Source organism: Ctenopharyngodon idella, chromosome 7 (genome assembly GCF_019924925.1).
Source record: "Ctenopharyngodon idella isolate HZGC_01 chromosome 7, HZGC01, whole genome shotgun sequence".
Classification (NCBI taxonomy): Eukaryota; Metazoa; Chordata; class Actinopteri; order Cypriniformes; family Xenocyprididae; genus Ctenopharyngodon; species Ctenopharyngodon idella.
In genome coordinates, this window is record NC_067226.1 from 45,028,822 (window position 1) to 45,043,064 (window position 14,243).

General features: G+C 39.7%; 1 protein-coding gene across 1 annotated transcript in view; it reads right to left on the minus strand.

The window, feature by feature from the left end:
- mmp15b (matrix metallopeptidase 15b) overlaps window positions 1–13,789 on the minus strand; it is a 41,935-nt gene extending 28,146 nt beyond the window's left edge. The window contains exons 1-2 of the mRNA XM_051900154.1: window positions 12,835–13,789; window positions 108–256 (exon numbers count right to left, since the gene is read on the minus strand). Coding sequence (XP_051756114.1) covers window positions 108–256; window positions 12,835–12,963 — 278 coding nt within the window. The 5' untranslated portion in view covers window positions 12,964–13,789. The remainder of the gene's footprint in view (window positions 1–107; window positions 257–12,834) is intronic.
- Window positions 13,790–14,243: the final 454 nt, after the last annotated feature.

A 14,243-nucleotide genomic window follows, 5' to 3' on the forward strand; every position in this document is an offset into this window, starting at 1 on the left:
CATGAAAAATCAATGGTTTGATTAAGATGAGTTGAAGATTGTTGACTGGTAGTAGCTTTGACAGTGCAGCTGATACATTAAATCATGTGATGGACTGAGTCTCTTACTCGATGGTGACGTGGTCCATCTCTCCAGTGATCTCCAGCCCGTAAAAGCGCTGCATGTCGCTGATGGCGTTCGACAAGATTTGAGCTGAGCGCATGGTGGACATCTGCCTGCTGGCCTGCGGGAGGTAGCCGTACATCCGCAGCCATGACTAAGAGAAAAACACAGACACAAGGAATCAAAAGGTCATTTCATGAGAAATCAGATTTTCCTTGACCTTTTGTGGGGATGTTCACTGTCATTCATAATCATAAAATTGAATTGAGCTGGATGATGACGCCACTGTTTTCTGTAGAGCTGCTTTATAGCTGATACGACTCTTTCACTGTTTTGCATTGTTAACATGAGGATTAATTAACTGTTTGTTCAATTTAATCAAGCAATTATGAAAATTCTCATTGCTCATTCTCATGGGGTAATTAACATTAATGAGTTAATTACCCAAAGAATTAAAGGAGGAATTCATCGCTGACAAGCTGGGTATTTAATAAAACTTGGCTATATATGCAGTATTTGAAACCTGCTCAGAGAAAACAGAGAAAAAGATCTAAGGCATTCCCTTTTGCCAAACACTTCAACACCCATAATGCACTTTTGTATTTTGACACTGCAACTCTGTTGATCCAACTGTCCATGGGCAGGAACACAAAAATGTGGAAGTTTGATCTGCAATTTTAACAAAAGACCTGAATCTGTCAAAAGTCCACCAGATGATGCCAAATGACATGTTTTGTGTCATCCGGTGGACTTTTGCTGACAAATAAATGAGGATCTCTGGGCGCAGGTAACACGGAGAAAGAGTATTTTTCAGTTACATATACCACAGACATTGTATACAAAGCTGGTTGAAAATCTGCAAACATATGCTTTAAAGTCACCATGAAATTCAAATTGACAATTGAAAAAAACAAGTTTTCCCTCGTTGTACCTCATAATGTTTAATCAAAAGCAACGACATCTCTTCTCTGATGACGTGTTTACTGGAGTGAGGGCGGGGCAACCTGTCACTCACATGAGATCCACTAATAGCAAACCACAATTAAAGCTGCAAGCAGCGATGAAAGGGCTCTCGCACCTGGGCTCACCGCCACCCGTTGGCCTCAGGAAAACAGTGAACAGTGGGTGACATGCAATAATTTCAGGAGAATTATGGCAAAGTCATTTTAAAGCGCCAAACTTCCTTCTGCCAACAGGTGGCGCTATGACTGTAACTGAATATTGTCATGTAGATGTCTTCAGGCCAGGACTATTATCAAACATGTGAAGTTTGAGTCAGATCAGACATTGTATGCCCGAGTTACAACAACTTCCTGTTTCATGGCGAAACATTGAACTTTGTCAGGCCGCCAGGGAGACGCCCTTCGGCGAAAACTCAAGATCTTCGCAATTTAACGTCACAAAGGCCTTTAGATTAGACTGACCAAATATGATGTTGATCTGATTAAAGCTCTAGGAGGAGTTCGTTAAAGTACAACGTCTGGAAATGGCAAAAACTGCACACATTTTGCAAAGAAAATTCAAAATATCTGACTTCCTGTTTGTTTTCAGATTTTGCTCCAAGAGACTTTTTTTTGTAGGGATTGGACTGTTAGATGTGTCTACCGAATATCAAACCTGTACGGGAAACGTAGCACGAAGGGTGCTTAATTTAAATTTTGTAGGTGGCGCTATCGAGCCATTTTGCCACACCTAATTCTGAAACCCATATCAGATGTAAATTTTTACCACTTCTGATGTGTGTGCAAAGTTTCATGAGTTTGAGCATGTTTAGGCTTTCCCCATGGACAAAATCAAGTCCCGCTAGAGCTGCACGACTCTGGATAAATTGAGAATCATGATTTTTTTGTTTCAAACAGAGATCAACATTCTCCCATGATTCTGAACAAACAACTAAACAAAATAACATCATTTACTAGAGGTTCTGACAAAATGTTAATTGCTGTAGTCTATTTAAAATGTTCAACTAATATGAATTATTTAAAAAAAAAAAAAAACTTTAATGAATGATTCAACGACTCACTCATAAATACTTCACTTGTTTCATTACTGGATGAATCTGCGTTTTTGAGCGAATCTCTTGAATAAATGATTCAATGACATATACATTTTTAACAGCCACTTGTCGCCACCTGGTGGTGTAAAGATGTAATGATATAATCGTTATTTGAAGTGCCAAATTACTTTTAAAAGGTGATTTGCTCTAGACATCAGTGTTTATATCCGAACTATAAACTTTTATCCCAATACTTCTGGGACAATAAGATTATTTGTAACAGAGAAAAACGAAACCGTGTGGTTGAAAAGACTGTTTGTGACTCTGGATCAGCGACAGCACCAACACAGATATGAATGTTTCGCTGTGATTTTGTCAAACGTTTAATAGACACAGGAGAATCGTTGTCATTTAGGAATGAGATTGTGTAGATGTTTGAGTCGCGATCGCGATCTTTTTTTTTTTCTTGATAAAGAAGCCATTTCACTTGGATATATGTCACAATAGAGAAGAAAAGACTATCAACCTCCGTTTCATGCTGACTTTAAGGGTGAGACAGAAGGAGAAAAGGTCATGAAACTAAATTATGGCACAAAACACATATGACGTGACCTCCTTTAAGACCACAGCAATTCAAAGGAACATCAGTCTGTCACTGCCATGAAAATAAGCAAGAAATAAGATATTGTCACAGACTGAAAGAGCGTCACACCTGTTATAAGCGACACCTAATACTGGCCCAGACTGTGTGCGAACACTTGAGGCGGATCTGACCACAGATTGAGGGGTGACGGCACCAGCTGTGGCGGTCCATTTATCAGGCTTTAGAAGCAAAAGACGGCCACTTTTCTCTCACTGCTGGGGGACTTTCCTCAGGGCAGAGACATGCATGGACTCCCATCTGGCTCTCGAGTGGGACATGGTGGGCGATTCCAAAAGGCCAGAGGATTGATTAAAGGGGGGAAAGCTGGACATTATGCACTGATGTGCATTAAATGTGGCTATAGCTACTGCTTATCATCATTAGTTGGGTCATTAAGGCAAATTATGTAATTAAACTACCCCACTGTTAAGCCCACCCTGTGGCAACACTAACCTACACCAAACAGAACTTCCCATAGGAAATCAGATGTCACAATTGTTTCAATGATAAAGTGGAGAACAGTTTGGGAGGTATCTCTCACAGAAAGTCTGAACAATGTCACAAAATGTGTTCCGATTTGTAAAGATTCTGCAATCAAAAGGCAGAGATTTTAGGTCTATCAAACTGCATTCAAAGTTTTCTATTAACATATCAGAAGTTGTGTCCTGTTCTTAAGACACAGTTTAACATTCATTTCATTTCAATATTGTGTTAGTGAATTTACAGTGCTGTTTTTCACCAGGTATTAATTATCAGAGGGCTAATGTGTGTGTGTGTGTGTGGGGGGGGGGCTTTAATAATGCCCCCTTCTCTTCCTACTCTGTAACCAGGGCTGTCACACATTGCCTGGTCCGGATCTCCACTTTCCATGGCCACAGAAAACACAGGGCTTTGTGCTCTTCTGTGTGCTGTGAGGCAGCTGAATAACAGGCAAACAGTTGAATAGCTGGCCCTGTTCTGGGCAAGGGTAATGTGCCACCACACTAAAACAGCTATCTACATTCTTTAGAAGCAAAAAACTGACTATAACCCAACATGGGTCACTATTTCTATGTACTTAGAAACCTTAAGTATTAAACTTCTGCGTGGAGCTCGTTCTGTATTTGTGCTTTAGACATGAATAATCCAGCTTGTGTGATTACTTTTGTAAGTGATCAGACTTACAATTCTCGTCTGTTGAATGATAAAATGGGTGAAATAATCCCCCAGACTAGGGCTGCACGATTCATCAAAATAAAATTAAGAGAGCGATATGGCTAATTTTATTAAATAAATATGCGTTGCATGTTTTAAAGTGAAGCGCGGCACTTTGTTCTTACACACGAGCAGCTCATTATCCGTCAGTGTTTGCAGTATCTCAAAACGGCTCCGTTCGCAGTAAAAGCTGATAAAGAACTCGTCTCTGCATCTGCTTAATGTTTGGGTCGCTTTAATGTGTATTTGGGAATGTAATGCGCAGCAACCATCTTCCAATACTTGTTTATCAATACAACAGAGGCTTTAAGGGATCCCTGTGATTCCCCCAAAATAAAAGCTTGATGGTTTAACATTTGAACATGAAGAAATCAAGACAGTTATAAATATTAGTATTTCAATTTTACAGTCATACTGTAAAATTAAAATTATTTTTATTATTATTAATTTCTTAAATTCTCATTTTAATGAACAGTCAACAGGTTTTTTTTTATTAAGATTTTTATTTAGTAACAATAATAGTAATAATTATATATATTTATATATATATATATATATATATATATATATATATATATATATATATAAAATTTATCATTATTATTCTTATTCTTGTAATATTGATAAACAAATCACAACATTATAAATAAATATAAATATTAGTATTGCAATTTTAGAGTCATACTGTAAAAATTTTATTCTTATTATTAATTTCTTAAATTCTCAATTTTTTAAATGTACTGTCAACAGGCTTTTTATTAAGACTTTTATTTTTTATTTTATTTTTATTAAGACTTTTTTTTTTTTTTTTTTTTTGTCATATTGAAAAACAGCTTTAAAAGTTTAAGAAATGAATTTTAAAAATAACAATAGCAATTTTTATCGGAAAAGGCACAATTAGATTTTTTCCTCAAATTATGTAGCCCTACCCTAGACTTGAGCTATGGGCCAAAATAAAAAAGGAGCAAATGCATATCAAATGCATGTCCAAACACTCAGAGCACCTTAGCAACAGCACAGAAATGCCCTGGCAACTAATAATCAATCTAGAATCATGGTGGTACTATTTGCCAAGTTATGTTTACTTCAGAAAATATAAAAATAGTTTAATAAGTGTTATTCGTGCTGTTTTAGAGACTACAAGGACCATTTTTACATTTCTAAATGTCTGTTTTAACAACTCAAGATTAATTGCAAACAAAGTGGCTCACAAATGCTCAAATTTGGTGGCAGCATCTAAAATATTCACTTTCCCCTTGTACAATCATATGTTTTTACCTATATCCATATCATTTGTCAACTACCCTTGTACGTTCACACCAAATCAAACAATCCCCAGCCTTCTTCCTCTCCCTGAGCACAATCCTCTTTCCCACAGGGCTGTGAGAGAGGGAAGTGCTGAAGGCTGTGCAGGGTTGGACACACCTTACCCCCACAGATAAGACTGCCTGCCTTTCAATCTCTCAGAGCCCTGGGGCTTTCAGCCGGGCGAGAGGTGGGAGGGTGTGTGAACTCCCACAACAGAAAGACATTACCCTAGTGTTCTGCTTACTGGCTCATAAAGGAGCACAACGTTCTTTTCCTGATGTCAAGGGCACCTGGGATCATTCGTTGCAGGTCATTGGAATGGACACCAAGCTATCCGGTGCATGAGATAAACGAAGACCTAAAGTGTTTCAGCATCCATTCCACCATTGCAACATCCTATGTCATGCATACAGAGTAAGGCTTTGCAGAGAACAGAAGCAAGGAGAGCCATCCTTCTCTCCCATCAGCCACTGTTGCCAACCGCTGGCTCAATGGGACCTTGAGAGCTGCTGCCAACAGCATGTCCTCCAGGAACCTGTGATTCACAGCGCGTTGTGAAAAGACTTGGGTTTAGTGTGAGAGAGAGAGAGAGAGAGAGTGTGTGTGTGTCCAGAACAATGTCAGCCAAGAATCTAACGACTAGAGAGCGCTATTATTCCTTTGCCTTGGGTGCATGCCATTTTTTGGTCATTAAGTGCGAGGGAAGGGGGAGCGAGCGAACCAGATCAAGTGAAAAAGATTAAGAGGAAGACAGGAAAACAGAACATGACGGAGGAGGGGAGGAGTAAAATAAGTTAAAGCACATTGGGTTTTTGGCGTTCCAGACAGGATTCTGGCTCTGAAATCTCAGGTAACTCGTCTGGGGAATAATCAATGACAAATTTCATTTAAACTCCATGTGGTCTTCTCTCTCAGCTCTGCCTCATGTCCTATCCGGCCTCCAGAAAATACAATAAATAGATTTTGAAAATGCATTTAGGCGATATCTTTATTAGGCAATGGCTGGCAATTGTGAAATGAGATTCAAAGTAAGGTCAAAGGATCATGTGCATCAATCAGTTGTCAATTTCATTTTCCCGCTGTGTAAATCAATAACTGTAATCAATCAAAACAGCATACTAAATTAACTAGACATTCAAGTGAGGAGCTCTCAGAAGGAGATGGCAGTATATCTGAAGAGTTCAGATGCAAAAGTCTGTCTGCCTTTTTTTCTTTTAAATGAACATTTTTTTACCAGGCTCCTATGTTTAGGTTCAGTAATTTAACTTTAATGATAATGAAAGGTTATTAGTCAGTTATTGAAATGCCAAAAATGTCACTTTAGTCATTCATTGGTATTTAACACATTTGACTGTCTTTTGCTGCAAAACCAGTTAAGTCTATGTGTGCATTTTTTGCAAAAACCTCCAAGTCCACCTCTTTGGGCAACAAGACATAGTAAAACGTCTGTTTCTGTCAGTTTTACAGCAGCAAAAGTGTTTACTTGCTACTCTTGAAATCCTGTCATTGCCACTGTATCGAAAGACAAAACATGATAAAAACTTGCAGCTCGGCAATTTAAAGTGGCTCATACTAACACCGTTATTCATATTGAAATCCCATGATTCGAGTCGCGTCTTCTGATTGGTTCTTCTGTGGACTTAGAGGCTTTTACTGACAAAGGGAAGTGGCGTTAGGGCTGGGACATTGGGATTCTGAGATTTTCCTAATGCATCGTGATTCTCTCTTGAATCGATTCTGAGCTTAGTTTTTAACAGCAGATGGCGCTCTAGGCTAGTTTTTAACCGCACGCTCAAATGCTGATGAAGAAGAACACTAGTGCGTTCGGCTATGTACTTCAGAATGCTTTTATGACGTGAGATTAATGTAAACGGCCCAGTGCAAACACCCTTGTAATTCGCTTCAACCTTTTCAAACTTTAGGAATGATTATTTTATAGAAGGTTCAAGTGGTGTGTGTATCGAATTCAAGTACGGCTGTTTCTACAGCACATCTGCTGTTAAAAACTAAGCTCAGAATCGATTCGAGAGAGAATCGCGATGCATTCAGAAAATCTCAGAATCGATCCAGAATCATTTCTCGATTTGCGATTCAACGATTTATCGTCCCAGCCCTATTGATTACCAGCCAATATTTTTTTAAAAATGGCAATGTTAATTGCTACACTGCTGCTGCTGTTGATTATTGCTGCTGCTGATTCAGAGCAAGTATGGACTTGCTACTGCTAATAGACACATAGACCCATTGTTGTGAGCATGTCAGATATGCTGCTGCTGCATAGACATACGTAAACCCTGTAGCTGATCTAGGCAGGTGGAGGTGGAGGGTCTCAGAGAAACTAAGGAAAATATTTCAATTAAATGCACTATTTTACCCAATATGTGTATTCATTGTATGTTTTTTGCTCATTGCTGAGTATTAGCATTAAAGGATTAGTTCACTTTCAAATGAAAATTACCCCAAGCTTTACTTACCCTCAAGCCATCCTAGGTGTATATGACTTTCTTCTTTCTGATTGAACACAATTGGAGATATACTGATAAATATCCTGACGCAATCAAGCTTTATAATGGCAGTGAACAGGACCAATGAGTATGAGCTGAAGAAAACCAGTTCTGTTATTTCGTAAGTTGAATACTTCTACTTCATAACTTTTTAAATATGGATTTTTTTTTTTTTTTTTTTTACACAAACACATCGCTTTGCTTCCGAAGGCCTTTATTAGCTCCACGGAGCCGTGTGGAGTATGTTTATGATGGATGGATGCACTTTCTTCAGCTCATACTCATGATCCCTGTTCACTTCCATTATAAAGCTCAGATGCGTCAGGATATTTATTAATATAACTCTGATTGTGTTCATCAGAAAGAAGAAAGTCATATACACCTAGGATGGCTTGACGGTGAGTAAAGCTTGGGGTAATTTTCATTTGAAAGTGAACTAATCCTTTAACTTGTCAACATGTACCAAGCACCACTGGAATCAATTTTCGAATCTCCCACATGCTTCACTATTTGTGTGGCACGCATAGTTGCTGCCTATGAAGAGTGTTCCAAATCAGTCACTTAAGATTGTCCATTTCTGTGAGGATAAGGCAGCTGCCTATGTACAGTAAGAACAGGCCTAGCAAATCAGGCGCATTACCCTCATGACCTTGCAGTAATTGTGCTAGTGAATGTGGCCCTGGTTCCTAATACGAGAGGAAATAGACCTACCAGTCAGAAGTAAAAGTCATCCACTGAGACATGGACACAATTAGCAGTTAATGCAGTTCCCCGGTCCAATCACATCTCATTACCCCTCACAGTCATCGTGAGGTAGCCCAGACCCCACACAAACACGAGTTTGTGGGAAAACCACAAAGATGTGACATGCCAGATATTCCACGGATACACTGGGCGGATAAAGTGCATGAGGGAGAAGTGGGACTCCAGGGGTTAAATGAAGGATAAAGGTTGCAGGAAGTGATACAGTCGGCTCCCTATGAAGTACAGTCCTCATAACCCCCCTCCGCTCCCTGCTGCATGAGCTCTTCCTGTCTCTCTATCTCTCCCTGCACCTCTGAATACAGTCAGCTGAACACAAGAAGTCTCATTGTTGCGCCTCAGCTGCCCGAGAGCCCTGCAGTCCTAAACGTCTCTTAACCATTTCTGTTTGTGGCCTATTTAGAAAACAGCTGATGCATTCACCGATCACATGCAGCATGGAAGAGCAGGCCAACACCTCTACTCCCTCCATCCAGCATCTACTTAAACATTCCTGATAGCTTTATGACATATCAAGGACTCTATTTGAATTGACAAGCAAATAGATAAAACTATCTGAAAAGGAACTGACAACAACTGAAAGCAACCAAGCAATCCCTGTTCACATGTTCATAAAACAGCACTTTGAAGTCATATCTTTGTTTGAGAAAGCAAATGCTTTTCTATGAAGTATTGTACTGTAAAGAACTGTATGACAAAAGGCTCTCTGAAAAACACCCACACGCATACTCACAACACTCCCTGTACTAACTCAAATGGCTACATTTTTTGTGCTGAGGGTGAATTGATACACAAGCTTTGAGTTTGCACTTTTTGTCATTGCAAAGCAATGGTCCAAAACATAAAGATGTGAGGTTCAGACTTCTGAGGACAAACATTTTTGCTAACAAATCATTATTCATCAATAACTTTTGTACTAAAATGTATTCTAAATTCACAACAAAGTAGGAATTTAAACCACAAAATTATACATTTTATACATTGTATGTGGTGTGTATCCTTATTAAACATTATATTATATATATATATACACACAGGCCAGTTCTGATGCTCACGTGCCCACTGTTGACGCTTTCGGCGGTGGACAGGGGTCAGCATGGGCACCCTGACTGGTCTGAGGCTATACAGCTTCATACACAACAAACTGTGATGCACTGTGTATTCTGACACCTTTCTATCAGAACCAGCATTATCTTCTTGAGCAATTTGAGCTACAGTAGCTCGTCTGTTGGATCAGACCACACGGGCCAGCCTTCGCTCCCCACGTGTATCAATGAGTCTTGGCCGCCCATGATCCTGTTGCCGGTTCACCACTGTTCCTTCCTTGAACCACTTTTGATAGATACTGACCACTGCAGACCGGGAACACCCCACAAGAGCTGCAGTTTTGGAGATGCTCTGACCCAGTCGTCTAGCCATCACAATTTGGCCCTTGTCAAACTCGCTCAAATCCTTACGTTTGCCCATCAACTTTGAGGACAAAATGTTCACCTGCTGCCTAATATATCCCACCCACTAACAGGTGCCGTGATGAAGAGATAATCAGTATTATTCACTTCACTGTCAGTGCTCATAATGTTATGACTAATAAGTTATGTATTAAAATTTGTTGTAAATTTACAAAAAAAGACAATTATATATTTTATACATTGTATGTAGTGTATATTTCCTTATAAAATGTGCAGCTGGTTTGTAATCAATGGTCTGTAATCTGGTTATGCATGTTTTATGTAAATGACTAACCTCAGCCATGTGGTTGCTCATTTGGCATACTCCCATTTATCAACATTAGAACAAAGTTAATAAATTCATCTGCGTATGCATATGTTGTGGGGCAGACATTTTTCATGATAAGTATAAAAACATAGTCCATGCAATTAGCGAAAGAAACCCAATGTTTGTAATATTTATGTTCTTAATCGTGAATCTCAAATGCAAGTCGTTCTCTGTAGGCTTCCTGAATTCTTGATGTACACCTGATGAATCAATGCAAGTAAATCAACCAGAATGTGTTCATAAAAACATGGACTTTGAGGGTGTTCACACTTGGCAGGTTTGGTACAATTAAATCGAACTCTTATGCGACTGCTCTGTTAGTTTGGCTCATTTGAGTAAGTGTGAACGCTACCATCAGAAACCTGGTGCGCACCAAACAAGTGGACCGAGACACCCTTAATGAACTCTGGTGAGGTTCGACTGAAATATGAGTCATACTGTGATGTCACAAGATGAGACCCTAAAAAGGACAGAATGCTCGAGAGTACCTGGTTTTTCTTGTCATAGGATCTATGAGTGTGAACACTAAGTGAACCAGGGCTAAATGTATAGTTTTTTATTTTTTGATCCAGAGCAAACAAACTACAAGTGTGAACACACCCTAAGTGTCAAATGGAGAGTCAACTTCATAATCACAAGCTTTAAGTCTAAAAGAAAATGCATGCATACTATACTTTTCTATAAGGCTTAGGAACTGAATTTGAGCCTTTCTCCCCAGAGTTATCTCACCACACACCCAAATCTGTGGGTCGTACAGCTTTAACACACATAATCCCCCTAAGAATCCATCGAGCACTGTGGCATGTACAGGCCTATCACCTGTCATTGGAACATTTGTGACTAGTAGGATTATTTAGATAAGCTGCTTCTTTCTGAAAGGGTTTGGGTCAACTATAGGTTTAAAAAAGTCTATGTTAAACCATACGCCCAGCCCTTGGAGATCAGGGCTGTGTTTACCAAAAGCATTGTGAGCCCAAGTTGATCATGTAGACCAGTGATTCCCAACCACGATCCTGGAGGCTCCCCAACACTGCACATTTCCCATGTCTCCTTTGTCTGACATACCCATTTCTGGTCTTGGAGTCTCTGCTAATGAGCTGATGACCTGATTCAGGTGTGCTTGATTAAGGAGACATGCAAAATGTGCAGTGTTGGGGAGCCTCCAGGAATGTGGTTGGGAACCACTGATGTAGACCACTGCCACCAATGTTCTCTATGATCAACTAAGCTCACCAAGGTTTTGGGAAGCACTGTGAATAGTGATGTAGAAGCCCAGATATTTCAAGAAGTGCTCTGTGAACTGAACTGGAGTTCAGCGAGTATCGCTACTTAAAGTGTTAGTTCATCCAAAAATGAAAATTCAGTCATCATTTACTCAGCCTCATGTCGTTCCACATCCGTAAGCTTTTCGTTAATTTTCGAAACACAAATGAAAGGAGAATGTGTAAAATTCCCATTTGGGGTTTCAGTCAAACATTTTTAGTGAGAAGGGAAAAAAAAAAAAAACCTCATGGCTACTACAGTAAAAAAAAAAATACTACCTGCAAAGAATGACTCTATAGTATTTCAGATGTTGGTGGGCGATAAACAGTCAATGTAATAACACTGTGATAATAACACCAGAAAGTCCCTTAGCTTTTTCACAAAGCCAAATCATCAGGGCACATCCCTAATCTGAAATAACTGCAGGTGCTCAATTTGAGATGGATTTACTTCCAGCCCAGAGAAGCACTTCTATCTTTATTGCTCATGTTATTCCAGACTTTTTAATATTAATCTGGGTCAGGACTGAGTATATGTTTAAGAAGGCAACAGATACCTGAAAGGATCAATATGAGGCTCCCTGCCAGATATGTGAATCAGTCTGGATGAGTAAAATAATTAACTCCGAGAGCCGGTTCTTCTGTCAGTCTCTTTGCACAGTGCCAGACCACCAACAACAGGGTTTGGACCACTGAAGCGCTGCATGCATGAGGTGGCACACCACTAACAACCCTCAAACCACAAAGGACTACAAGCTGTTCTACCACTTCAAACTAAAAACAGCCAAAAGTTTGTCTACAAGAATTTTGGCGCTCAAAAATTTAGTTAAAAGCTAAATAAATTTCTAATTTGCTCTCTGATATTACAGGTCCTATAAAACCAGACCTGAGACTCTGTTCTAAAGATTAAATGCACATTGCATCAAACCTAAATGAAAAACACACACCAAATATATGATTTAAACTTTTTCAGTACAGAGAATGAGCAGTAAAACAAACACCAAATGTGCAGCTACAAACAAAAACATTCATGCATGTACACATCAACACATACAGCAGCACAACATCAACAAACCAACTATTCCTAATTTGTTCTAGTCCTATTTTTTTCAGCACTGACCTGAATACATACTTTATATCGTTTGTAGTCATCAAAACGGTGACCAAAAGTTGGTCAAAACCATTTAAATCTAATACTCGAAGTTCTCACCAAACTTAAAACAGTACTATTAAATGAGTGAGTTTGTGATACAAAAATGCAGCACATTGATAATTTGAAAGAATCACCTCTCCATTAAAGGTTTCATCTCCAAAGGTGCGCGCTCCACTCATCAAGAACACCAGAAGAGAATAAATTAGAGTCCGTCTCCACAGCAACGTGAACGGGTCATCCCATAATACTGCCATCATTTTCATCAGGATCAATAATGTGGGTTCAGCAGCTTGAACTCTTTCAAAGAGTTTAAATAAAACTGTCTGTAACTTAAAAACACACAAAGTCCAATGCACTCAGATTAAAAACATTATCATTGTGAGCGCGCTTCTAGTTGCGTGTCCTTTCTCCAGAAGCGCACGGTTCTCGAGTGCAACGATCATTCAGTGGGATTTGAACGCCGATCCCAGGCGTTGCACAAGCGCTCAATAAGGTCCGATGATCTGGCTGAAGTTTCTGAGTGTGTTAGGTATCATATCCCGCGGGTGTGCCCACTTAATGCTCGTTTCATCCCACTCACGTGGTGGCTGTAAAATTAATTACAGCTACAACCTACTTCAAAGCAGGCACTGTGCAAACTTACGTTGCAATTTCCTCTTGTGGTATGACTCTGTAAACGAAGCATGAATGGCTGGTGTGATTGTAGTGGGACAGAAACTCGCTCGTGAACGATGCCGTCGGTCGTCGCGCAGCAACCACAATACAAGAGCGCTCAAATTGTTAGCAGATGACGGCAACACTCTCTGACACCTGCCTTGGATCACCGCCCTGCTTGTAAAGATTTAATATGATGGTTTCTTCTCGGTAAAATCCACGGTTTCTCTCAGTTTTCTTGGACGGCTTCCACTTCGTTTCCGCCGCGTGCTCGCTGGTGGCTTGTGACGCGCCTCATGTGTGCAGTGAGTGACTGGGACTTTGTGCCGAATCCTGCGGCGTGTCCCTCTGCCTTGCTGGAGGAGGGGCACGACGGGACGGACATCAGTAAAGTAGCCAGTGCCACCTCCAGTCTGGACATTTATCCCAACACAAAAACATGTAGGCCTACGTGTTCCTGCTTTGCAGTACTACTTTTTGAGCTCTGAGCTCTGTATTAAAAAAAAAAAAACTTTTAAAAACAGACAACTTACAGTCTATGAAAGTTTGTTTACGCCACGGAAGCTTGTTTCCTCGCAATTCAGAGTTAATTTTTATAGAGAGAGAGAAAAAAATTAGAATTGCGAGATTCTAAACTCTTAATTGACCCTTTGCCATGAGTTTGATTGACAGGCGATCTAACCAATCATAACGCCAAATCCGCCATTTTGTCCGACAAAGCAGTCAGGGGAGGGGAGTTAGCAGATTAAAGTAGGTGGACTTGAACTGGAAAAATGGTGTGTACTGAAGTCTTTCCGTGATTAAACAATATTCTTTATGATGTTCATTCATGTTTATTTGATGCTATAAATGAACTAGTAGGAAGAGATGATCGGTTCACGAGCCACGC